Below are 26,333 nucleotides of genomic sequence, written 5' to 3' on the forward strand. Positions count from 1 at the left end.
CATCGTCGTTGCCAGAGCCGATGAGTACATGGGAGATACTTTAGATGGAACTACAGGCAAACAACGAATTCTTTGTTAATAAAAAAAAAGCGACTAAATCAAATCAGGCACATGTGTTTAGCGCCCGGGTGAGGGTACAAGGAACGTCGCGATGCCGCACGGTGGTTGCCTCGTTGTTAACGTGACCGTCTTTGGTTGTGCGTGACGAACTGGTCAACCTTCGTGATGCTCTGTGCGCGCGCGTGATGCGTATATACGGCGCATCGCTCGGACGTTTCGCAACTGCTGCCGTGACGGCCGAGTCGAGAGAGCGGCCTTTGTCCCTCGCCGACAGGTGTCGTGGCCAGACGCCCCTCTTCCGTCGTCGGGTCCCCCTGTCATTGCAGGGCGTCCCTCGCATGTTGCCGCAGTGGGCCGTTCCGATCGTCCAGGGGAGCCTTCCTTCCCCGGAGAGCAGCGGCCCGGCGCAGTCGGCGGCCTTGGCCTTGGGAGCCGCTTCCTCCTCGCCGCGGGCCTGGGCGAAAACAAGCAGGAAAGCTCACTTTCGCCAAGAACCACCGTCCATTACTACACGCACGCTGGCGTCGCGCCACGTCTGGAACGTCGCCCCGTGCGCGGAGGATCCTCTGCCGCGGAGAGCGGAGGGGTCAGTTGTGGGGCTGCTACGGGCGCGCAAATGGTGCCAGCTTGCGTTTGGCTGAGGGGCCAGCAGTCCACAACGTCCTCCTTTCCCATGTGTTGTAACTCCCACCTCCTCTGTAACATAGCTTTGGTGTTGTCCAGTCTCGCGGTGGGAAAAGAAATCAGAAACGGTTTTATTCGTCGCCTGGAACAAGGCTGCAAGCACTGTTCAGTCTGTCGTGATGGGGGCTCCAACCCAGGTGATACCTCTCACTTTGTCGGCGAACCGCATTGTCAGGACGGGATCTTCAACGCGCCAAAAAAAATGAAACAAAGGTGTATAGAGACCTCTATTCCGGCTTCACTGTCGCAGTTTGGGTACACGATGTACTAGTTGTAGCACATTCCAGTTCGGGACCACTGGCAACTAGCGTCCAGCAGTGCCGTGATGACGCCCTAGAATTTTTAATGGTGCAAGTGGCGTCGTGACTGGGCATCGTTCCTTTAAAATGCGGCGACAGGCCGCGATTTGCCATCTCCTCGGCCCCGGAAATGCGCCGGGCCCGAGAACGCTCTTGGGGAAGAGCTGCCAACTCCAGAAAAAGCGCTTCTCTCTCTCTCACCCAATCTCGCGTAGCTGCTCTCTCTCCTGTCCTCCGTTCCTTGCCGGCTGGTAATTAGCTCTGCACACCGCCCCTCCTTGTGCACCGTTCCCGCCCGCGCTGCTGCATCCCTCAGCACAGCTCACTATAGGTGCCTCGATGGCCAGCGGCGGACATATCAAGGCACCCTAGCGCTCACTAGATTCACCGGAATAACTTGCAGATTTCCAGTGATTTTACGGCTCACCTTTGACAGCAAAGCATTTATTTTAATGCATTGGGCGTTTGCACTGGCCCGCTTTTATCCGTCCGTCCGGCGTCGGGCACGTAGTAATTGCCAGCGCAGAACATTGTGCAAGTTGGCTCTGAAGTAGGAGGAGGAAGAGGTGAAGTGGCGGCTCACCTGCTTGGGTATAAAAGCACCAGTGCCGTTAAAAGCGGGAACGTGGCCACGCACTGCGTATACGCTGCGCACACGTCCGTGCGGGTTATATACCTATCCTGAGAACCCGCGCTAGCCGGGTGGGCTCTACAGAACATGAACTGCAGTCGGATACAGTTCAAGATCTGCTGGCTTGACAATGCAGCGAATGGCAGAGGAAAGGGATAGACCCCTTCCTCCATGGTCGGGGATAGTCTCCCCCCCCCCCCCCCCCCCCCCCCCCATTCTTGCATTTTTACGCTAGGGGGTTCATGAGAACCGGCCGACGCCATTGGCTGGAAGGGGGTCCTGGGAGCTTCACGCATGCGCAGTGGTCGGTGTGTGTCGCGTGGCGACAGGGCACAGCGCGTGCTCGCTGCGATCCATATACATACCTACTGCATGGATTGCAGGAGCAGTGCCGGCGTAGCATGGATGAGCCTGCCCGTTTTTAGAGCGAAGCTATGGGACGCATTCCGAGGGCATCAGCCTAACGCCGTCGCGTACGGGCCAGTTCCAAACAGGATCTGCTCAATCTATGCACGTTAGTACTAAGGTTTCGCCGGGATTGCATTAAATGTTCGTGAAAATGGCGCACTGTTTAAGATAGCCCGCATACATGAAGCTGGTTTTAAGAAATAGCCGATGTCTATATAAGTCTTTTTAAGGCGGATAGAATCAAGCGAGAGGCGGAGGAGGAGGAAGGGGGATGTCAACACCCTGTAGGCAAGCACTCCGTGCATCAATGAGGGTTGCACACAGGTCTCTACGTCGTACATTTAAATGGGAGGCGCGAACGAATTTCCGTAGGCGCGTGTACAGGCACTGGTGTACCCTGCATGAACTCGGCGGTGTATATATGTCATGACGTCATAACACGAATATAAGGAGCGGTATGAGGCATCGTAGACACCAGAGGTGCTCCAAGTAGCAAGGTTTCGCTCAGTTCACCGATTTACTCAGCGGCAGTGTAAACCGTGCGTCTGTTTTTCTTTTATCTGAAGATATGCAAGCGGACTTTATCGCCATGCCCAGTGTTACGTCTGTCTGATCAGTATAACAAACTGTCGGCCGTATATATCGACTTGCGACGGGAAGGGGGGCGGGGGCGTCAGCGCCTTTCGCGACATTGATTACCGATACCTGCCGCGGGCTGTGTTCCGCCAACCGCGTGCCGCATATAAGGAGAGGTGGTGTAAGGCGAAACGCTGAAAGCCCGTTCTCCGGCGTTTTTCCGGAGCCGCTTCTCTGCAAGACTGCTGCAGTGCCTTTTCTGTGGGGGTGCGCGAATAGTACTTTTCGAAACCGAATCCAATACGAATATTCTACCTTTGTAGCCAAATCGCATGCGAATACTGCAGTGTTCATTTATGCACCCACACAATACTTTTATGTAATATGATATACAGCATTGTACTAAAGAAGCGCTATATATGGTGTTTTTATCCTGTTTATACAGTCCTAATTTTGATATGCGCACATTTTTTTTATCTTTTTTTGTTTGTTTGGTTTGGTTTGGTTTTGTGGGGTTTAACGTCCCAAAGCGACTAAGGCTATGAGAGACGCCGTAGTGAAGGGCTCCGGAAATTTCGACCACCTGGGGTTCTTTAACGTGCACTGACATCGCACAGTACACGGGCCTCTAGAATTTCTCCTCCAAAGAAATTCTAGCCACCGCGGCCGGGGTCGAACCCGCGTCTTTTGGGTCAGCAGCCGAGCACCGTAGCCACTGAGCCACCGCGGCGGCTTTTTTTTTTGTTTGTATCCCACCGCTGTAGCCGCTGACGCCTTGTACTGAGGGCACATTCCTCGTCAAGCCTTCTCTTGGCTTTTTGAGCGTACCCCTCTACATCACGATGTTGAAATAAAGCATTGATTGATTGATTGATTGATTGATTGATTGATTGATTGATTGATTGATTGAAAACCGAATAGAATACGAATCGAAAACTGAAAGAAGCGAACGGAATACAAATTGTATATTTTTGTGATTATTCGCTGCTTGTGCGAATATTCACACAAAGCGAACATTCGTGCAAAACAGCGAATCGCTAACGGCAGTGATATAACTCGCGGAATTAAAGCTATACCTGCCGAAAAACGCAGCAGCAGTCACTGCTGTAGGGGTGCACACGCAACACGAAGTCAGTGTAACTCGATCTACGACCGGTGTGCCGTACGCGTAGAAAAAAAATTACATTTTCATGACTTCAGGGGACAAACAGCGCATTACTCCCAATTGATGAGAGGGACGGGAATCTAAGCCGTGGTCTCCGACATTCGGCCCGCGGTTTGTTAAACCTGGCTGAGCCATACCGCATTGTTGAGTATTGAAGGAGATCTGTATGTGAGCATTCTGTACGCTGCCACACATAAAAGGCCGCAGTGCGACGCTGTACTGTCCTTACCGCGCAACGTTTTGGAACAGTCGCCGAAATGAACTATCCGGCGTGCCCAATTCGAAGCTTTGTGCCAATTATTCGAAATCTATTTGAGCATTTCAGTTCAAGACAGATCAAAGGACCCGTTCCGGCATACTTGAATGGGTCCTTTGATCTGTCTTTAGGTGCACAGTAATTTACAAGCGTACAGGCTAAACACGCTGGTAATTTTATGTTTTGCAGTTTTTAGTTGTGCGTCTTTTCGGGGGGTTATAACTTATAGGTTGCAGCAGTCGAAAGAGGAAACAGCGATCTGTACTGAAGATGACAGCGAACTAGCGCATCGTCTCAGTTGATGACAGGAACGAGGTCTACATTATGAGTCCCTGGTCTCCGAGGTCGCTTATCAGCGCGTGGTTTGTTAAACCTGCATGAGTACTGCCGCGTCGCCCAATCATAAGGTCATGTGTGATCATTACGAACGCTGCGGCCGCACGAATGGACCCGGCTCCATGCCTGCTGGCACCGGCCGCAGCGGCGTGCTGTGCGGCGCCAGAGTGGGTCCTGTTTTTGAAACAGCCGTTGACGAGAATTAGTGCCTTTTCAAACTTAACGCGACTTATTCGAAAAGTAGTCGACAACTTGGCAGCATATTCGCTTCGTTTCGAATCATATTGATGCTTAAAATGAGAGTAGCGCAAAACCAGGACGACGGACAAAAGGGGGAGAGAACACACCCCAACAACGCAGGCGCTAACTTCCGACTGACGAAGAAAGCCAAAACCAACCAAGTGAACGGAACCTGAGCAAAAGTTGCGCATGCGCCGACCCAAGAGAAAAATTAAATAATAATAAAAAAAGAAATATGCGATAAAAAAAAAAATGGGAGATCACGGACGTTTTGAACCCAAGAAGGCCAGCTCTCGTTTAGGCAAGGAAATGGACGGAGTACTAACGCAGTTATCCTGTAAGGAAGCAGTCTGTGCAGCTTCCACAATTTCGCGAGTTAGCTTATCTCTACTCTTAGCAACGACTGAGCATTTATCCATTTATTTGTCCGTCGTCCTGGTTTTGCGCTACTCTTATGTTATGGATCAATACCGACTTGCCCAAATTTTCACCTTGGTGAATCATATTGATGCTGCACTGTTTGACTCGTTAATCGAATCGAATAGGAGGATATTCGATTCGATACTCGAAAATTTTGGATTTATCTCCGCTTCCATTTTTATAATCTCTGCATGTTTGCATAGCCCTTCAGAATGTCTTTTTTCATTTTCTATCGTGCTCTTATGCTTTTTGCCGTGTTATGCCTTTGTTTTATGTTTGAAGAAGTCTGCCTGCCTCCGTTGTTTGGTTTGGTTTATGAGGGTTTAACTTCCCAAAGCGACTCAGGCTGTGAAGGACGCCTGAGTGAAGGGCTTCGGAAATGTCGACCACCTGGGGATCTTTAACGTACACTGACATCGTACAGTACACAGCCTCTAGAATTTCGCTTCCATCGAAATGCGACCGCTGCGGCGGCCGGGGGATCGAACCCGCGTCTTGCGGGTCAGCAGCTGAGCGCCATAACGACTGCGCCTCCGCGGGGGCCCCGTTAATTATTGTGTGACTTAATCATTACCGCAAATTGTACTGATTAGGTTTCAGTTTTATCTATTTTTTTTCAGCTCTTCTTCCAGACTTGTGTACTTATACTCATGCATTTCCATGTTAGTACTTCCTGTACTAATTTCTTTATGCACTTCTGATTGATTGTATTTCGTTTCAATAAACCTTCAGACCTTCGCACACTCCTACTTTGGGGTCGTCGCTTCATCCGGTCCGTCGTGTATTTCGCGCGTCTCTTCACCTGCGGTGCTCGGGGCACATTTTAGACTAATTTGTAATTTGTACGCTCTACGCGTGGTTTCAGAACGTAGGAAATTCCCAGCCATTCTCAAAGGCTGCAGGTAAAAACGTATATTCCCTATAAACAATGAATCTTTTGTAATAAGGGAGTATTAATTACTCATTGACGTCCACCCAAGCGCAGCCATAAGGCTACAAAGGAAGGCTATACAGCTTTCTCAGAAACTTAAAGAAAAGTTCGTCCTGGTGCGGAGTACGAACCCGGGACCACTGCTTCACCGGAGCAATCGCTCTACCAATTGAGTTAACCGGGACGGCAAGCTTATGGTAGGGCGAAAGCGAATCGATCAATAGCTAGAAGTGGGAACAGTGTTGGTCAAATGTTTAGGGTAATTTTATTTACAAACATTTTATTTACAAAAGTAATCCCCCAAGGTGGAGTAGAGAAGTCGAGTATCTACTCCGCCTTGGGGGATTCCCCTAAACATTTGATGGATCAACGAATCTTGAGCGAAAATAATAGTCTTAAATTTGTAAAGTACAATGCATTGATTTATCCCAAATATGAAAAAAAAAATGAACGGCTATGAAAGTAGGCCCTATAGGTCGCTGCGCACGATGGGGGGACCTCTGGGAAAGAGTGTGCAGTGCGCGTGTCTCGTGGTCCCCGGGCTCAGATGAGGCTGCAGTCGCGTCCGGCAGAGATTCGCAGAGGAGGCCGTGCTTTCTCCTAGCTGCAAAAGCCAGCCAGGCGGCGGCGGCGGAAAGGCGAGGGTTTTCCGTCGACGCCTTTGTTACTGCCCCGCCGCTTCCTGTGCCGATGCTGTTGCGCAAAGCGCCCGGCGGCGGCGACGGCTGCATTGTGGCGGCCGTCTGGAGTGGCAGTGGTAAACAAGGCACACGCGGCCCCCTCCGCGGCGGCGGGGATGTCGCAGCGGCTGCAGCCGGAGATTAGATACCGCGATTTATGTCGCCTCTCGACTGGGTTTGAATGGCTGGTCGCTGTGGCTGCTATCGCTGCGCGAACGAATGGAACGCGCGTGGTCACGTGACGGGTGCGCAGTAGTGATGCAAAACTATCGGAAAATTGCCTATCGATAGTATCGATAGTTTTTTTGAAACTATCGATAGTGTAAAAAAATTATCGATAGTGCTACTATCGATAGACTATCGATAGTATTATCGATAGTCTACTATCGATAGTAATACTATTGATTCTACTATCGATAATATATCGATAATACTATCGACAGTGTTGCTATCGATAGTACTACTAGCGATAGAACCGCTATCGATAGCAAGACTATCGATAGTGAAACTGTCGATGGTAAGATTATTGATAGCAACAATATTGATATTATGCATTTGTTGGCCAGCGATATAACCAAAACATTTGCGATACCTGATTGGTTTGATGGTCTCAAGTGGCTTAATGTCCCAAGTAGTATCGATACGGCTATCGATAGTACTATCAATAGAACTATCGATTGTACTATCGATGGTACTATCGATACTACTATCGATAGTACTATCGATAGTATTTTTTACCATCGATAGTTCGATAGTCACTCAACTATCGATAGTATCGATAGTTTTGCATCTCTAGTGCGCAGACTGGTCGAGGGTCGTCTGAACAGGGCACACACCACGGGCTGCGGCCATTTCGCCGAGTGCTTCCGCAGCCCGTGTTTTGTAGACATTTCAGTGTGAAACGTTCACTTTCCGCGTGTAAACAAAAAAAATTGCGAGGACGCTTTGGCAACTGAAGTGTTGAGAGGCGAAAGCCGATGACATAGAGTTTCTTACTATTACCTAGAGGGAAAGCTGGCAGCCCGTCTATGGGAGTTTGCATGGAGACCCCTCGTGACCACTTCAGCCACCATGGGCGCTCAAAGCATCATGGGGCGGTGAGCTACTGACTGCAGAACTTCAACTTTTGGCCAAAAAATAATGCAAAAATAAACGCTATTCGATAATCAAGAATGTGCTAATATTAAATATCCTGTCTGTAAATTGCAACAAACGAGCAGAAAAGCATTTAAGTGCAAAGTTCGCCCAAAATAAGGGATGGCTAGCTCTCCTATTGGCCAAGTAATGAACACTACAAAAACTAATATTTCGTAATTAACAGGATTACTTTTAAAAGCAAATATGTTTTAAAAAAATGTTGTTGCTTAAACACTATAAAAGGTTTTTAAAGGTATTTTAGAAAAGTGAAACCTTTTATTGGCGTCGTGTGTCGTCGCGTTTTCACTACTATGGGTTTTGCACACTGCGTTCGCGCGAAAGTCGTCTGCGCACACACGAACAGCGTTTTCGGAATGAAACGTCTTAGTAGTGCCACTCCGTGTTCCCAAAAAAGTACGACTGTTCCGCAACAAGTAGCTCACCGCCACATGATGCTTTGAGCGTCCATGGTGGCTGAAGTGCAGCGCCGCCAGGTTTCCCTCTAGGTAATAGTAAGAAACTCTATGGCCGAGGACACTACGCCGTGACGACTTCCGGTGGATGTGACGTCACACCGTTCCCGTGGCTATATCGATGCCCAAATTATACATATTTCGGGGATCTTAAGTGTTAATTACGCTTAATTACACATTTTCCCATCTGATCTGACACATATCCGACGTTTTTCCGACCATTCTGTGACAATTTTCGCTATATGCCGTGACGACTTCCGGTGGCACACCGTTCCCGTGGCTATATCGACGTCCGCGCTATTTCGACGCAATTTCAACATTTTTGCCTATAATTAATTAACAAATTAATTTACAGTTATAAAATTTGGCTTCTGGGTTCATTTTTTCCTTCTCTATCTGAAGCAACCGTTGGATTTCCTCTATATTTTTTAGTTCCCGAGTTAAACGCGTGTGACACGCTTTGTTTACGGACGACAGTATGAGCCAATAAAGGCTTTCGCCTTAATACGAGAAAGTGCTGCGGCTGTGGGCAGCTTGATTGACCTGGTAACCCCTTCGTTTTGCCAGCAGCGGAGAGATAATACAGAGTATAACTATTGAATTTAAAGAAATTATTGAAATCACCTCCAGTCACTCGGCAATAGTTGTTTTCAGGAAGAAAAGCAACGAAAAAATCAAGCAGTTTTTTTTTTTTCATTCGGAGGACTGTATAGCTCACGGAGTATAGGTTAACTCAAAGGGAAATCATTAAAAAAAATGGAGGCGATGACAGAGAAGCGCTCAAGCAGTTAATTGTCCTTCGAAATTTTCATGAAGTATAAAGAGCGGCACCTCCATCGTGGGTATTGGTACGATTCAGACAATGGTGAGTCAGTTGAGCACACAATTTTTTACACGTGCTCCGGGTTAGTGTTAGCATAACTGCATAGAAGAAAATTAAAATTAAGAATACATTTCTTCCAGACAACGATTTTTTTTTTTTTTTTTTTACGGACCGCGCGTTCAAGCAAGTGCTTTTTTAACGAAGCAGGCGATAAACGTGATGCAATGACATTCACTTCGGTCGGTGAATAGTACTGCTTCTTCGCCACTCTTGTTTTTGTTTCGTTTTGCAGCAGCACCACACAAAGGCGAAGCGGCTGAACTGCTTGCAGCCGATCTTATTACTTTTGACATGGCGGCCCGTGCCCTTTCACTTTTTTTCCTTGCCGCTGACATGCCGCGCAAAGTGATGGCCTTTTTATTGAGCCACCTTCTTTGCAGTGCGCATCAGTTCCCTGTCGTTGCGCATCGCGTTTCCTAGAATGAAAAGGCACGGCTCGCTGGCTTTTATAGTTCGCTTTTTTTTTTTCCTTCAGCCAAGCATCTCTTGTCACCTGTCTCCTGACACGGTCGATTTATTCCAGGCTCTCTGCTCGATTTCGAAGGCACGCCTATGAGCAGAACGGACGTCAATTTCTGTTAGACGCGGAACGTCGAACTTTCCAGCTATGATGCAATCAAGTTCTCACTCTGTGCCAGTGGAATCCCGTGTGCTAGCTCAGGTAGAAGCGCCTATACTCTTGAGCTGCAGGTCGTGTGTAGTTGCTTCTGATGCTGAGCCGCCGTCGCTTCATTTGCATCGTCTTATTTTTTTTTTATTGCGAAAGCAATACTACTCGCTATTGCAAGCCTTCGCGTGACCCGGCCGCAGTTACGTTTGACCTATGGGCGACCAACTCGCTCCTTCAGATAGCCCGGCTGCAGTTACGCCGCGCACCTGTGGCGCTACCGCCGCGGTGACGTCATACGAACTGTAGATTATGTTTTCTTTCTTTCAGTCGCTACAACATCAAAAACAAAATATAAAAAAAAATTACCGAAGACGCTTTGAGTCGTCGCGCAGCGGCGGCCGGTAGCCACGCGTGACCTGTAGACGCGGCGCACTGCGTTCCTTCTGTTGGAGGCGCTGCGCTTTTGCTTTGGCAACCTACCAGGCTTAACCAAAGCTAAGCCCCCGCCAATTTTTTTGAAATTGATCAGACTTCTTAAGACTTGTTGTTTACAGCCTCCTCCATTTTCTATACTTTTTCTATCAACGCTGGTATGGGTTCTAGCTTAAGGTGTGACAGATGCGAGCATTCTTTTCGCATCAGTTTGAGGTGGATCGTGAACTTCAGCGTGCTTGTAGCGGCATATGAACGGGGATAGTCCCCTCCCTAGATTGTCACACCGCTCCCTGCATTGTCACGCTAGGGGGTTCATGAGGATGGGCCGACGCCATTGGCTGGAAGGGGATCCTGTGGCGGGGAAAAGCCGCAGTTTTTCTTGACTTGTATCCAACTGTATAGTCCTCAGATTTTCAAATTTGGCGGTGCTGATGACGTCACGACGCTCTCGACGCATTAGGGAATTTCGTTGTGGAGAAACCGGGTGGTATTTTTTTGCGAGATGACAATCCAAATGCTGTCGCTTTTAATAATGATGCTATCGAGCGTCGTAGAAACCGTTAAGCGCGGTCGCAATTTCTCCAGAGGAATCTGGTCACGTGGCACGCGAAGTGGCAAGGCCGCGAGCCGGCGGCTGTGAACAAGGTACAGAGGGCAAAGTAAACATTACTAACGCCGCGGAACGGCGTATTTTAATAAAATGAAGACTAATCCTTTTGCCCGCTATACGGCGTTTTCGAGCGACTTGCGAGTAACTCTGCACGCATCACCTACTGCGAATTAACAGCGATGCTTGCCCTGCATGACGAAACCGGATCACTTGCGGTACCGTGTCCGACCTAAGGTGTCTAGATGCACCCTGTAGTCCGACCAGGCATTGAGCAATCTGCAATGAATCGCATTGCGGCCTGCGCGGCAGCACCGGGTTTTTGTCGATGTAATTGCCATAGCATGTGAAACGGACGCTTGGAATTAGAGCACTGCACGGGCCTCAATCTGAGGCCCAAGCCCGGCCCGGGCCCGCGACCTGAAGCCCGAGCCCGGCCCAGGCCCGCGGCTTCAAGCCCGGGCCCGGCCCAGGCCCACTAAATTATCGCTGTAGCGAGCCCGGCCCGGCCCGTGAATCCCAGAGTGAAGCCCAGCCCGGGCCCGGCCCGGCCCGTTTCACAGTAACGCTTGAGGTATACCGCTCACTCTGCACAAGTAGACTGCTACTGGACCGATAAGAAACTGGCCAACAAAGGTTCTGAAACCACAGCTTGGCTTGCAGAAAGTTGGTTCTTTTTAACCCAGAAGGAAGTGATTAAGAGTTGTTCTCGGCGGCCCGTCTTTTGGACAGTGATCTCGTGTAGGTGCGCAATGATAAACTCGGGGAGTTCGGAGAGCCAAACAAAAAGAGCTGCTTACGCGCGCAGTAGACTACTTTGCATTCCCCCATGATTTTAATCAGTTATATTTTGCTGCCCGGACGTATAAACATTAAATCTGCCTAGCAAGCAGGATGACATTTTTTTAGTGGACGCGATCTCAGAGGTTGAACTTATAGCCGAACTGGTCGCCTTTCAGCAGAAACAAAAACCTGAAAGGCTTGAGTATTTCACGGTGTGTGTTTTGAAGACCGTAAGCGTCCTAAACTAATATGTTCTTCCCGAATGCATTTTAATAGTGTATAGGTATGTTTTGGGATGACGAACGATCAATTTCCAATTAAGACCGGTTGAATTTTACTCTTATTGGTGGAGCAGAAGATAACGCGCGAAGCGCGTGATAACACTTGTCATGACAATGAGGATGAAGAAGCGAGGAGGGATAGACTTTTGAGATGAGATTTACAAACTCTCACGAGATTTTGTGGCTATTTCATTTACGAGACGTTCCGGAAAGCTGGTCAAAAAGAAAACCAAACGCGCTTTAGTTTTTGAATTTTACCACATGAGAAAAATAAAGCTATAAAATAAAAGCTATGTTTTTGGTGCTTAAGGGCCCAAGGGGCCAAGGCTGTGAGAGACACCGAAGCAGAGAGCTCCGTATCACTTCCACTACCTGAATTTCTTCAACGAGCAATGATACTACAAAATACATGGCTGTCATGGTTGCCGCCTAAATAGAAATGCGGCCGCCGAGGTTAGGAGCAAACCGTGGTTCCCCGGCTCAGTATTCAAGCGCCTTGACCACTAAGCAACCGCGGCGTGGAAATAAGGAAATAGATAAGTCAATGAATAAAGCTTAGTTTTTTCTCAGCGCGTACCATGGCCCATAGTGAATAGTGAGTGAATAGTTGGACACCAGCCGTTTCTGTACGGACCCAAGCCTGACTCGGGTCCGCAGCTTTAAGCCCGAGCCCGGCCCGGGCCCGCAACTTCAGGCCCGGGCCCGGCCCAGGCCCGGCAATACAAATCATGTCCCGGCCCGGCCCGCGGGCCGGCCCGAGCCCGTGCAGTGCACTACTTGGAATAGTTCGCCTCCTCCTGTGCGGGGTTGGCGAGGGCGAAGATGGCGGCCTCTTGTGCGCTTGTGCTTGTATGCATATCGGCGACTGGCCTGTGTCAGCTTGTGTGTCTGCGGGGCGCAGCGCAAGGGCGTCCGCGGGTTGGGTGCTCTCTCGACGCGGACCTTCTTGCTTTTATCGCTCCCCGCTACCAGCGAATCGACGAAGGGTTCCTGTCGGCGCTGCACTGGACACCATCGCTGGGCTACAGGCCTTTCTACTCCATCATTCTATGTGGCATCAGTTTCGCCTCGTTCTGTGCCTCGCACGGCACAAATCTCGCTTTGCGCTCATCCACCGAAGAGATATCGTCGCAGTGACACGCGTCGCAGCACACGGCTGCCCTGCACACCGGTGGCAGGAGTCGCTTAATTCAGCGAATGGACGGACGGGACCGAATGGCGGACAGCCGCGTTCAGTTGCCCCCCACCGCCAGGCGTTCGCGGTGAACGCTGGGTTGCTCCGTTGAGGCGCGTTTTCCAAGACGTCAGAGGTGCTCAGTTATGCGCCTCCTTCGGTCTGCGGGGAAACTTGATCGATCTAGGCGACTCTGTTATCGCCGAGCAGCCCTCACCGAGGCGCTCTGTGGTGGGAGTGGTGACCAGCAGCTCCCGGACCGCTCTCGCGGGGTGTGCGGCAGGGGGCGGCGGCGGGGAGGTTGGTCGGACTGTCTTATCGGGAAGAGGCCGGAGCGTAAATGCTTTGGGACTGAGCGACTTCCTTTGCCGACGTGGGCGCTGCCCAGAATTCGACTCACGGGCTGCTGCTCTACGGGGGTCTTTGCGTGAGGTGCAGAAGAGGATCGGCTCTGTCCTCCTCTTCTCCTCGCGGTCCTTTAACGGTGCTTTCGATGGTCCTTTCTCGGGAGCGCAGTTGCGTGGAATGGCCGCGGCCGGACCGGGTGCACGAATGGCTGAGTACCGCCGCTCCAACCTGGCTCGGATACCGCCGGCGTCTGGGGAACTTAGGGAACCCTTGGACGCTTCTTGGCAGTTGGCTCCCTTTCCTCTCTAGAGAGCGGAATGAGAGGGGGGGGGGGGCACTCTGCGGTGACGCAGTTTCCTCGTTTAGCCGAATTGGAACGCAGCCTTAGGTCCTCGCAGAGTGAATTTAGGTTGGACCCAGTATTTTCGAAGGCATGCTTATATTTATGCTATGATTTATGACCAAGCTAACCTTTTGTCGTGTCCGGTCGCTGTGTTGAATGCAGCGAAAGACGCACACGGTACTTTAAGACTTCGTTTATTTAAAGCCGATGAGGGTGCGACCAGCGTCGACCGAGGCAGGAGCCGAACTGGCCGCCCGAAGAAAGGGGGGAGCGGAGAAGCGTCCACGGGAGGGAGTGGCTTCCCAGAACAGGAGGAGGGTGCGGGGGCGCACCATGGGGGTGCATCTGGCGACAGCGTGCGACCGAGGGGCAAGTGGTCGTTAGGAGGAGGATTGAGTGGTCGTTAGGAGGAGGATGCGAGTGGTCGTTACACACACAAAAGCAATAAGGGGACACAACACTTCCTTCCCCCTTAGAAAGTTGCCTGGCATCGTGCAGGGGGTCGGCGCTCACGCGTGGAGGCGCGCTGGCTTTGTGCGCTCGGGGGAGAAACACTTGTAGGCTGGCTGTTGTTCGCTGTGGCTCCTAGGTCTGTCCTGGGCGAAGTCTCTTCTTCCGGGAAGAGGTGCCAGGCTATGTGGGAAGATGGTGCACGTGTTCTCTCCGCTGGCGGACAGCTCTCAGACGGCGTCGTAAATCTACGCAGCTGGTTGAGATGTCGGCGTGCTACTGTGCCATGTATGTTGACGAGCCAAGAGCGCAGGCCTATGCGTCTGACAATTGTAGCTTCCTCCCAGCGTGGCTTTTTCAGAAACTGTCGGGCGAGGACGCGCTGCCCCTCATTAAGCGTGCCGCAGCGCGGAATTGCTTTTTCTTCCCGGAACGTCTCTGCCTTTGGCTCGGGGGGGATGGCTGTGAGCTGGGTTCGCATTTCACGCTCGAACATCATTTTCGAGGGGGTCTCGCCTGTTGTGCTCTGAACCGTCGTGTGCTGCTTGAAGAGAAAGCGCGCAAGGCGGCGCTGCAGCGAGCCTGTCTGATCTCTTTCAAGGGCGCGTTTTAGCTCGGCTACGTAGCGCTCGGCTTGTCCGTTTGTCGCTGGGTGGTAGGGGGCCGATGTAACTGATGAGATCCCGTTGTCGCGATAAAACTTGAGGATCTCCGCAGACACAGACGGTGTTCCGTTGTCCGACACTACCTTGCGCGGCAGGCCGAACGTTGCAAATAGTGATCGGAGGTTGTCAATGACTGCTGCCGAAGTCGTCTGTCCCATTTGCCTTATCTCAAGCCACTTTGTGTAGGCATCTACGACCACAAGGAAAGTGCAGCCCTCAATTGGTCCTGCAAAATCAATGTGCAGTGTGTGCCATGGTGTGTCTGGCTTTTCCCATTCTGGGACAGGAGCTTTCGGCGGGGCGCTCCGGCTGCTCTGGCAAGGCTTGCATTCTCGCACCACTGTTTCGATGTCGTTGTCAATGCCAGGCCACCACATGTAGCTTCTGGCACACTTTTTCATTGCAACGATGCCCCGATGTCCGGCGTGGATGAGAGACATAGCTTGTGCGCGTAGTTCTCTCGGCATCACAACTCGGGACCCAAATATGATGCAGCCGCGATGGGTGCTCAACTCTGTAGCTCGCCTGCGGTAAGCGTCGAAGTTGTCCCCTTTGAGTTTATGCACGTTGCCTTGTTGAACAGCTGTGTAAACTAGCCGGAGAGCTGCGCACTTCTGCGTAGATGCTGCAACTGTGCCTGCTGTAAGCGGAGGTTCTGGCAGTGCTTCGAACATCAGAACGTCTCCTGGTGGAAATGGTTCGTCAACAGTTGCGTCTAGTGGCAGACGGCTTAGCGCATCGGCGTTTTGATGTTTACTAACCATGTTCTGGCTCGGCGTCTGGTGTATGCCGCATATCATCACGCCTAGTGGAGAAAACCAGTTTCTCCCTAGAAGGCTTGATCCTGTGCCCTTCACAACAAGCAGAGGTAGCGTATGGGTCTGGCCGTTGTAGTTAACCTGCACGTTGGCAGAGCCCAATAGTGGCAGATTCTGTCCTGACCACGTTCGCAGGTGCGTGTCGTCTTGTTGCAGGGCGGGTGCGTCAGATGGCCATGAAGTTCGGAACGTGTCCTCACTGATCAGAGTACAGGCTGCGCCGGAGTCCACCTCGAACTTAATCAGCTGGTGATGTACGCTTACTTCTGTAAAAATCTTCGGTCGCGTGCCGAGATTCATGGTGTTCAGGTCGTACAACACAGATGGTGTTGCTGATGTTGTTCCATGGAGATCAGATAGCGGCGTATTCTCTGAGGCGTTGACGCTGTGATTAGGCTGGGAAGGTGACTTTATCTTGGCAAGTCTCCGTTTCGTAATGCATGCTCTTTCGATATGCCCTCGCTTGTGGCAAAAATTACACGTGGCTGACTGGAATCGACATCCCTGGGGGTTGTGTTGGTCGTCACACCGCCAGCAGCGTTGTGCATTTTTGACCGATTTTACAACAACAGAAGGCTTGCGCACCTGGTTGCTTGTCTGGTGTACCGGCTCGGTGTTCCGGCGAATCCCTCTCTGCTGGTGACCGGCGCTCTCCGCTCGAACGGCGATGTCGTAAGCTTTGCTGAATGTGAGGTCCTTCTCAGCGAACAGGCGCTGCTGCAGTGACTCGTCACTCAGTCCGCACACAAATCTGTCGCGTAACATCACGTCCAAGGGAAGCATGGTGGTGTTAGCAGAAGAAGCTGCGTCTCCCTCCTGCCCGGTAGCTGTTGTCGACAGCGTTCCAAAATTGCAGTCGGCAGCGAGCTTCCTGAGCGCGGCTACGTAGGCGCTCACAGTTTCTCCTCCCAGTTGATCTCGTCGTTGGAAGCGAGCCCGGCTGTAGACCTCGGATGGCCTTGGGTCGTAGTGCTTTTGCAGCGCTTTTACGATGTCGTCGTAAGACACTGCCGCTGGTGTGCTTGGCTGAATAAGGGCGCAGACAGTATCGTAGGTCTGCTCCCCGCACAGCGTCAGCAGGTTGGCCCTCTTCAAGGCTGGGTCTGTGATGTTGTTAGCTTCAAAGTAGAACTGAAGGCGTCCAACCCACGATGACCACGATGAGCCGTTGAACTCTGGTATCTGATTGGGAAACCCTCGCGTAGCCATGGCTTGTCAATAGCGTTGCGTAGCGCGGGTCGAATCCACTTTCTCGTCGCCACTGTCGTGTCCGGTCGCTGTGTTGAATGCAGCGAAAGACGCACACGGTACTTTAAGACTTCGTTTATTTAAAGCCGATGAGGGTGCGACCAGCGTCGACCGAGGCAGGAGCCGAACTGGCCGCCCGAAGAAAGGGGGGAGCGGAGAAGCGTCCACGGGAGGGAGTGGCTTCCCAGAACAGGAGGAGGGTGCGGGGGCGCACCATGGGGGGGCATCTGGCGACAGCGTGCGACCGAGGGGCAAGTGGTCGTTAGGAGGAGGATTGAGTGGTCGTTAGGAGGAGGATGCGAGTGGTCGTTACACACACAAAAGCAATAAGGGGACACAACACCTTTAAAGGGCCGAAAGTGTAATAATAATAGTAATAATATGTGGGCTGTAACGTCCCGAAGCTGCATGGGAGCTATCTGCAAGGCCCTCGATTAATTTTGACTTCCTGGGGCTCGTATTTCAGTCCCCCTTGGAAATGGGTCCGCCGCGGACGGGGTTCGTTCCTACAGTGACAAGGAGGTCGACGAAAAAGAATAGGAACAGTGATACAGTCCCAGTATTGTAGCATAAAGTAAAGAAAAAGATTACAGGCGATGCGAGAACATAAATGTGACAGCGAGGCATTAAATGTTGTGGCGGGGAAAGGCGGCGTATCAGGTATCGGGGGGCACTATAAAAGCGATGTTTACCGGCACATTTGCCTTGGATATCGAATAAAGAGCAATACAGAAAAAAAGGCGCACACAAACAACAAACGAACGCCAAATAACAAGTCGTTTCATTTGACAACTTTACAGTAAAAAAAGAAAACGCATTTTCGCGTGTATTGACTAGTTAAACATTTAAATGAGGGAAATGAGGCAGAGGTGCCTGATTTGTTTCGAAGCAAAGAGACATACTTTAGATAGAAACTGAAAGAGAAATTGGACGAGTATATGTAAACGGTACAGTTTTTTCAGAAGAACTTACATACAAGGGTGTTTCACCTCAGGCTTTACACAGTTTTTAAAAGTAGGCGTTTTGAGTTAGAAGAGCACTTTTTTCGGGACAGCATTACCAACGGTGTAGTACATCAGAATACAGCTAACACATTATTACTAGCAGGTTGGGCAACTAATATCGAATAGTTAACTTTTTGACTATTACTCTTAAGCTCCTTAATTACTGATAGGCGTGTAGCTCACCGTAAGTAATATCCATATCAGTTTTTGAAATGTCGAAAACGCGGTTACCCTGGGCGCGGCGGCCCAACAAATTTAGGCTGTTTCGACGAGTTACGTGCACTGGAGAGGTTGCTTTGCCAGCAAGCTTCTCGAAAGCGCATGCATTATGGCGCGATGCAACCGAATTTTGTTTGGCCACAGCGCCGAGGGTAACCGTGTTTTCGAAATTCTAAACACTGATATGGATATTACTGACGGCGGGCTACACGCCGCTCAGTAATTAATGAGCTTAAGAGTAATTGTTAAAAAGTTAGCTATTCAATATTAGTTAAACAGCCTTCTAGTTAGCACTTCTTAGCTGTATTCTGATTTAACACAGCGCTTACAATGATACGCCGAAAAAAGCGTTCTTGTCTGCAGTCTCTCGTGGTTTTTGGAGGGACGCAAAACTTGCTACACTCAGTGATGATGGTGATCAATTTTTATTGCACGAGGACATATTTTGCTAAAGAGCGCCATGGTTTTTCTCTCCTTTGCACAAAAGGGGGGGGGGGGGGGGGGATTTCCCAAGCATTTCACCCACGAGAAGTTGAGCACCAGAAGAGGGCAAATACGGGCTGGTTGGTACATGTTTTACGAATGCTTATTTTGTATTTTTACTCGTGCCTTTTCATTTATATGCTGCCTCGCCCGTAGCAATAAACCATTTGGTTGTTAGTCAGCGCTGGTGTTTTGTCCTTCTCTTGTCTCTCGTCTTTGATTGCGCTGTTTTCCCAACTCGTAAAGTTGAACAACAGCTCAATATAAAGCTTGTACCCATTGAGTAACCGGTGGGTACCCGGCGGCACTGGGGATCGAAACCCGCATCTTCCACTCGCGAGGTGCTGAGAACACATCATCTGACCCCGCAGGAGTTCGAAATTTTTCTTTTTATTTGGCATTCTATTTACAGCCGAATGCGATTTAACTTAGGCACTTGAAGTGCTGAGGACATATCGTGCGGCCCCGCAGGAGTTCGGACTTTTTCTTTTTATTTGGTATTGTGTTTGCAGCCAAATGTAAGTTGGTGTCAGCTAGCATGGAAATTTTCAGCTCGTGTTTTTGAATAGCTTGTTCTATTCTTTCCTTGATAGAATGAGTGCACGCTGTATCCCTGCTGCTGCTTGAGTTTATTACATGTTATTTCTTAAAGTAGGTCCCCCCTGAGTCTGTGATTTTTGGACTTCTTTCTTTATTCAATTTTGTATGTATACTCTATATAGTCTACATAGACGCAGCCGCTTACCCGACACCCGAGAAAGCGTACGCGATCGCCGCGGTGACCGACGAAGGCCAACTCGTAGCAAACGCGACTGTATGAACAAACTCGACAGAAGTAGCCGAAGAAGCGGCAATTGCCTTGGCGCTGACAATTCCGCAAGCGGAAGGGGTTGTCAGCGATTCAAAAGCAGTCATTAGAAATTTTGCCAAGGGCAGAATACCTCCCATCTGCTTGGGAATTCTCAAGAATTACCCGAAAGACAGGAAAGACATGGAATTGGTCTGGGTACCGGCTCATTCGTCGAATCCGGGGAACAAAGGAGCTTATGATAAAGCTCGAGGATCTATGGGCCGAGCTGTGGGTGCTAACTCGGATGTCGGAATGACAAGAGGCGGCCTTAATACCTATCGCGAGATCAGGCAGCATTGCAGGCTAGAAAGGTACCTCCGCATAAAATCCTAACCAAAGAACAGGAGGTACTGTGGAGACAACTCCAAATTAAAACTTTCCCACTGTCCGCTGTCCTAAGTCATGTGTGCCCGGATAGATTTAAACCGAAGTGCAGCAAATGCGGCGGGATTTCCACCATAGACCACATCTTCTGGGACTGTCCGACTGATCCCCCCACCAATATCGCTGCAGAGGCTCGCGCCCCTTCCTATTGTTTTTCTGAAGGCGCTAATTTGTAACGATTTTTTGTACATAAGTATTGTTTAAAGAAGGGCATGTACAAGGAGGGACACATAGACCATAGCTGGTTTGCGGTGGAAGGTGAACGTATAGCGCAAGGCACAATGACAAAAGGACAGAAACTGTTGGAACACGTGCATGGGCGCTGTACATTCACAATGCGATATCAACTAGCCCGTCAATTCGCTGTTGTGGTGGAAGAAGCCGCGACTTCTGCAACTTCCGCAACTTCCACTCATTATGAACGTTTTCCTCGTCTACGTTACGCGAGTGATGTTCAACGGCTGGATTTACTTATGAAGTTTATTGCAGCCTGAACTGCCGCATAGCTTCTCGACATATAGTCCTTGCTGTTCAGGTTTGCCCGTTCATAAATACTTTAGTCTTTGTGTAAATAAAGTGAATTGTTCTCAATCATTGTCATGACTGTTGAGTCACAATTGATCGTCCTGCTCGACACATCAACGATACAGATAAACAATTTAAAATGACTACCGCTTCTCCTCTATCCTCAACACACCCTCCTCCCCCGTCTCCCTCCCTAGAAAATTAGGCACCCCCCTAACTTTACTTCCTGGGGAAACCCCTGACCAATGCGCATAAGCATTAGCTGCTGATTGTAGCGGTAAGTGGTAGCACTAAACTGTCTAATACGAAGGCTGCATCCGGGAACGCGGGCGGCATCACAGAACACGTTGTTTCGCTCCATGTAGCGGCGCATTATTGATTCTCCCGCCCCCGAATCATGTGCGACCTCGAGCCGTGCCTCTAGTAGAGACTTTTCCGAAATTACGGGGCTCGCGGTAGCGACACGCGAGGAGAGATTCAACGCTGACAGCGCCTCTCTGTCTTCTTCCCCGCAGGCGGTGGTGACGACGCAGGAGCGGGCATGAAGGGGCCCCCGCGTTGAGCTGCCCTGGCGGTGACGTCATGGGCGACGACGACGCCGTCGACGCCACGGCCCTGTACCTGGCGCAGCTGAACCAGCGCATCCGGAGAGGATGCACGGCACACGTGGACCCCACGGGCCGCATCTACTACATGAAGTGAGTACACGCTCCCTGATTCAGCCAAAGAGAGGCGAGGCTGTTGGATCGTCCGAACTGCGTTTCTTTTACACTCTGAAGGGCATCGCACTTCACCACAGTCAGCGGTGCCATGGGCGGTGGCCGAGCGACTTTCGCGGACGGTGTCGACTTGGCGCTGCTGACCCGCCTGCTCGCGTCATCGTGCAGTCGCGTTTCTTTCTTCTTTAGCGCACATAAGGCCTGTTTACATGAACTCGATAGAGTCGAGTCGAGTTAGCTTGTCGGATAAAAAAAAAGTTGTCGGGTTCATGTAAACGCTGTCGGGTCGGGTAAAATAAGCGGCAGAGCGAGTCGAGTTAACTCGCCAGTAGGTTAACTCGCTTGACCCGCCTTTCTAAAAGCATCAAGTCGAAGAGTCGGGTTAGCTGGTGGGGAGAGTATAAATGCGCACCTGTTTTTCGCTTGCGCCGTCGCGCCTGCGAGACAGAGGTGCCGTGTCGCAGTCTTGAAGGCTGCCACTGCCCTTTCCCGCTGAACTTCTCGGCACTTACGTTGGACCGGTCTCGACTCGCTAAAATCGAATTCATGTGAACACGCAGTCGTCGAGTTGGGCTGACCCTGCTCAACTCGATCCCCTGACTCGACCCGCCGCTGTTGGGTTCATGTAAACGAGGCTCGGGAGCAGAAAGCCACTGTGCTGAAATCGGAAAGCGCGCCGACGCGGCTTATGGGCTTCCCGCCGAGCGAAATATTCGTGTTGTCATACGCAGGCTAGAGGGCAGGGTGGGCTCAAGGCTGAAGTGAGCGCAGGACACGGTGCTGTAGTACGACGCGAATAGCTGCTTGTCTATTTTCAACTTTCGCGAGCTTAGGCAGGTGACTGTATTCGACGCTGGTGAATGTAAATTCCTCGAGCACGGTTTTTTTCCGGCTTTGTTTTGCGATACCTGCACCGTCGCTCAGTTTGATCACCTTCACTAGGCTTTCATGCCGCTGGAGCGACGAGTTCTCCCGGGGTAGTCTGCTTTTTCGTGCATTTCTATCTTTGCTTAGACGTTCGTGCCAACAAGCGAACACACGATTGCTGACAGCATCGCGGAAGGACTACAGAGCTAGCGCGCTCTTGGAATGGGCCGATGCGTACTGTAGACCCCCCCTCCCCCCACACGCACACACACACACACTTTTTAAGCATGAAATGCTTTTAGCTCCCGTTGTCGGCAGTGTGGTGACGTCACGCCGAGACCGAGCGCCAACATCCGGGCACTGAAATCCACTCATCCGGGCACTGAAATCCACTCATCCGGGCACTGATATCCACTCATCCGGGCACTGAATTCCAGTCATCCGGGCACTGATATCCAGTCATCCGGCCACTGAATTCCAGTCATCCGGGCACTGAAATCCAGTCATCCGGCCACTGAATTCCAGTCATCCGGGCTCTGAAACGAGAACATCCGGGCACCGTACGAGACTTAGCGAGATTTAACGAGACTCTCTAAGCCCTCCTACGCGACCGGCATGCAAGCGCCGGTTGGTCTCCAAACGAGACAAAAAATAACTGCTGCCAGTGCCTTCTCAATGTTTATCAAGATATCAGTGGAGCTGTGGGTTTGATAATGCACGGAATTATAATTTACGATTTCTAATAACGCGTGCAAAAAGCACATAAATGCCATGTTGCACTTCGTTGTCGTACGTGATCCGGGGGAGAAGCGCTGCGTTCAAAGGGCAAGGCATCGCGCCGAACGGGTGGTGGCGTTCCTCCCTTCCATTACGGTGCGGTTCGGGTGTCCACCGAGATGGCAGAGAATTACTGCGCCATTTCCTTTCCTCAAAAAACCTTGCGTTCAAATGGCAAGGCATCGCGCTGAACGGGTGGTGGCGTTCCTCCCTTCCTGTACGGTGCGGTTCGGGTGTCCATCGAGATGACATTAGGCCCGTAAACATTTCATGCTTACTCTACTCTCGGTTACGGGAGAGGCAGAGATTTTTTTATGTGTAGCATACTTTCTCATCACTTATGTGCCCAAAAATTGGATTTTCTGTTTCTGGCGGGAATTTCACACGTAAAGCGGAGCCCAGCTGTGGAGCAGCTATAAGAGCTCAACTGTATCGTGTCTGTACCGGTGCGCATCAGCTATCGCCAGACGCTAATGTGAACTCTTCAGTTAATCTCGGTCACGGGATAATAAAAATATTCTTCCCCCGTTGCCCCAGTAAATTTGGCCCGCGATGAACAAAGAGTTCCATGAAAACAAAAGCACGAAAAAACTCGTGACAGCAGCCAGAGAAACTTTTATACGACACGACTGTCACTCATTAATCACCATTTGTGCCGTGTGAAAACCTCTTCGGCTGCTGTCAATGTTTCGTGCGCTGCGTTAACACGAATGAGTGCCAACTGCTCAGTTTTCTGATCTTCTTGAACCAGGGGTTCAGCTGTCACCTGATCTTGGCTGAAACTCTTTTTCCTTAATTCTTTTTCTTAGTCCCCAAATAATTTTTGTCTCCTGATCTTGCGCCGTTGATCGTTTCTAGTCGGGTGATACAGTAACTCACACCAGCGTACCTTTCGGCCATTTTAACAGAATTCGTCGCTTACGAGGAAGTGGTCCACGCGTGCTATTCAAGCAGTGGCAGTGCATGATTTTATGGGTCAGCATAGGCCCGCGCTGAAAACGTACGTCACAGAGGTCCTCTGCGATGCTTGAACCAGTACAGACACCGTTTCGTTGAACGTGCTGCAGCTTGTTGACATCAGTGGGAGTTCTTGATAGCTAGAGCGTTCGAAGCTGTAAAAGAACTGTCCAACTCCGCCTGACTTTCTGCCTCCTGCAGGTTCGAACGCACAGTCAGTGAGCGGGTATTGTAGCGTGAGCTACATTGGCCACAGTCTCGCCGTTTCGCGTGCTCCCTCCTGCGACCATACTGCGCATGCGCGAGGAGCAAGTGACGTCACCGCGCACAGCTGGAGTGCCTCGCCGCGCGCGCTCGCCGCCGCCGCTGCCGACGCGGATCTGCGTGACGTCACTAAGCACAGCTGGCGCGCTCGCCACTGCTGGCTATACCAATACCAAAAAGAGGCAACTGCAAGATCTATTGAACATAAAACTTGAGAATCCGGTACGTAACTGACTGGCTGATTTGCATTGAGTCCTCAAAGACATAATATTTTAGCCTTTCTGCATGCGTCAGTCGCAGTGCGGCTGACGGTTTCACTTTACGTATTGTATATGGTATTGGAGTAAAGAAGACGGCTGAGTGGTATATAAAGTATCGCGGTACGATGCCGCTCTTTTTTGCACCGGTATTGGTTCGAATCCCGCTCGCGGTTGTAAGGTCCTTCTTTTTCGCCACTTGGATGAAATATTTCGCAACTTTTCAGCTAGGTGCGGCCTCGGGTTTGGTTTCCGATTCGCCGCGCGGTTTCGGGACGATGTTTGACCGACCGAGTTTGCCGAGAGCGGGAGCTGAAAGTATTACGCGCTCGAAACGTCGTGGAAAATTCGTGGATGCGAAAGAAAAAAAAAAAGAAAAGAAGAAGGCGAGCAGGCAGGCAGTCTCGGCGGGCGGGAAGTTGTTCGCTGCCGGGGAAAACGCGTGTCGTGGAAGCAGCAGCCCCATCGATCGAGGTCGGGGCACCGGATTGGACCGATGAGTGGGCGCATCCGCTCATCCCTCCTCCTCTTCCGTGGTGGTCGGCTCTGCAGCTGTGGGCACCGTGGTGGGTAGTACCTGCTGCGCGCCCCACGGACCGACGTCGGGCTTGTTGATTAGGAAACGCTAAGAGAGAGTGTGCGACCGCACGATAATCCTGAAAACCCTCTTTTTTTTTTTTTAATGTTCTGTTTTGTGATACCATAGTCCTTCAAAGCTTGTACTCATTCTAGTACTCCGAAATTGCTTCTAATTCGGAAGTTATAAACCAGGTGTCCCAGCTAAATGTAACCAAGCTTTTAAAAAACACGGGGTGTCCTAGCCGTCTGAAACTAAATGAGGGTTGTTTAGAGTCGCGTGACCTAGTCTGCAGTATTTTTTTGTCTTGAAGGTTGACTAATTAGTTAAGATTAGTGAACTAACTTTTTGATTATTGACTTGAGGAACAAAGTGTCAATGGAAAAGTTGTAAATCGCTTTGAGAAACAGCTTACTGAGACATTTGCAGCAAAGTAATATTTACGTAAAGTAGTTTTTTTACCGGCCTTTAACCATAACCCGCACAAAAAGAAAAAGCTTCCACATGACAACTGTGCCACTTCAACGCCCCAAGACGCGCCTTAAAGAATAAAATCCGTTTTTTCTGAAGCCCTCTCCTCGATGAGACTTTGGGTGCACATTGGGGTAGAGAAATGAGCGAGCAGCTGGTCACGTGACAACTTTCTTTTAAGGCCAATAAATTAAGCTACGTAAATCGTAACTTGATGGAAACAGCACTATTAGCGGTTTTTCGAGGCGATCTAAAACTTTTTCTTTGGCACTTCCTTCCTGAAGTCAATAATTAAAAGGTTAGCTAATTAAACATAAATAATTAATTTACTTTGAAGAGCGAAAGAAATACTCAAGACTAGGCCACGCGGCTATGAACCACCCTCAGTTGGTTTCACTGGATTATGACACTTCGCCTTTTTTAAAAGTTAGGTTACATCTAGCTTTGACACCCGGTATATGAAAGGGTCGCTTTCCTAGCTTTCCCGGCTGTTCCGTGGCGGTGACAAGACGTCGAACTATACTCAAGAAGCAGAGACCTGGTCCCTGATTCTCGGGCACACACTGTATATGTATCGAATGCGAATAGTGTAGCTGTGGCGCCGAATCGAATATCGAGAGAACCGAACTGAATTGAATTTGAGTGGAATATTTTTTTGCGAATATTCGCGCACACGTAGCGAGTATTGGTAGTGAACGAGTAATGGTGTGAAACAGCGAAGCGCTATCGGAAGCTCTGCGTTATGGCGCTATAACATAAGGATCACAAAAGACGCAGCACTGCCCTCTACTAGGGGTTATATTAGACTTACCACTACGCTATAAACGAGCGCCAGCGGTGCGCATGCGCAGATTCCCTCATGTGGCCGGCACCTGGCGCCATCTGGCGTCCCCAGGCTGTTCTGCACATGCGCCGTGACAATGCGCGGTAAGCGCTAGCGGCAGCGGTACGAGCTACGCTGGCTGTGTTTAATAACTCTATCGCCGTCACCTACTAGTTGTATCAAAATTACATTTTGCTACTGATAACGACAGCGAG

At 50.4% G+C, this 26,333-nt stretch overlaps 1 protein-coding gene across 1 annotated transcript in view; it reads left to right on the forward strand.

The window, feature by feature from the left end:
- Nucleotides 1–26,333, forward strand: part of LOC149371544 (uncharacterized) — a 159,057-nt gene that overhangs the window by 27,585 nt on the left and 105,139 nt on the right. Inside the window, exon 2 of the mRNA XM_089565809.1 lies at nucleotides 20,922–21,104. Within this exon, the coding sequence (XP_089421935.1) occupies nucleotides 20,989–21,104 (116 nt within the window). The 5' untranslated portion in view covers nucleotides 20,922–20,988. The remainder of the gene's footprint in view (nucleotides 1–20,921; nucleotides 21,105–26,333) is intronic.

This window comes from Amblyomma mixtum, chromosome 1, assembly GCF_055824585.1.
Source record: "Amblyomma mixtum isolate Tamu chromosome 1, ASM5582458v1, whole genome shotgun sequence".
In the NCBI taxonomy this organism is placed as follows: domain Eukaryota; kingdom Metazoa; phylum Arthropoda; class Arachnida; order Ixodida; family Ixodidae; genus Amblyomma; species Amblyomma mixtum.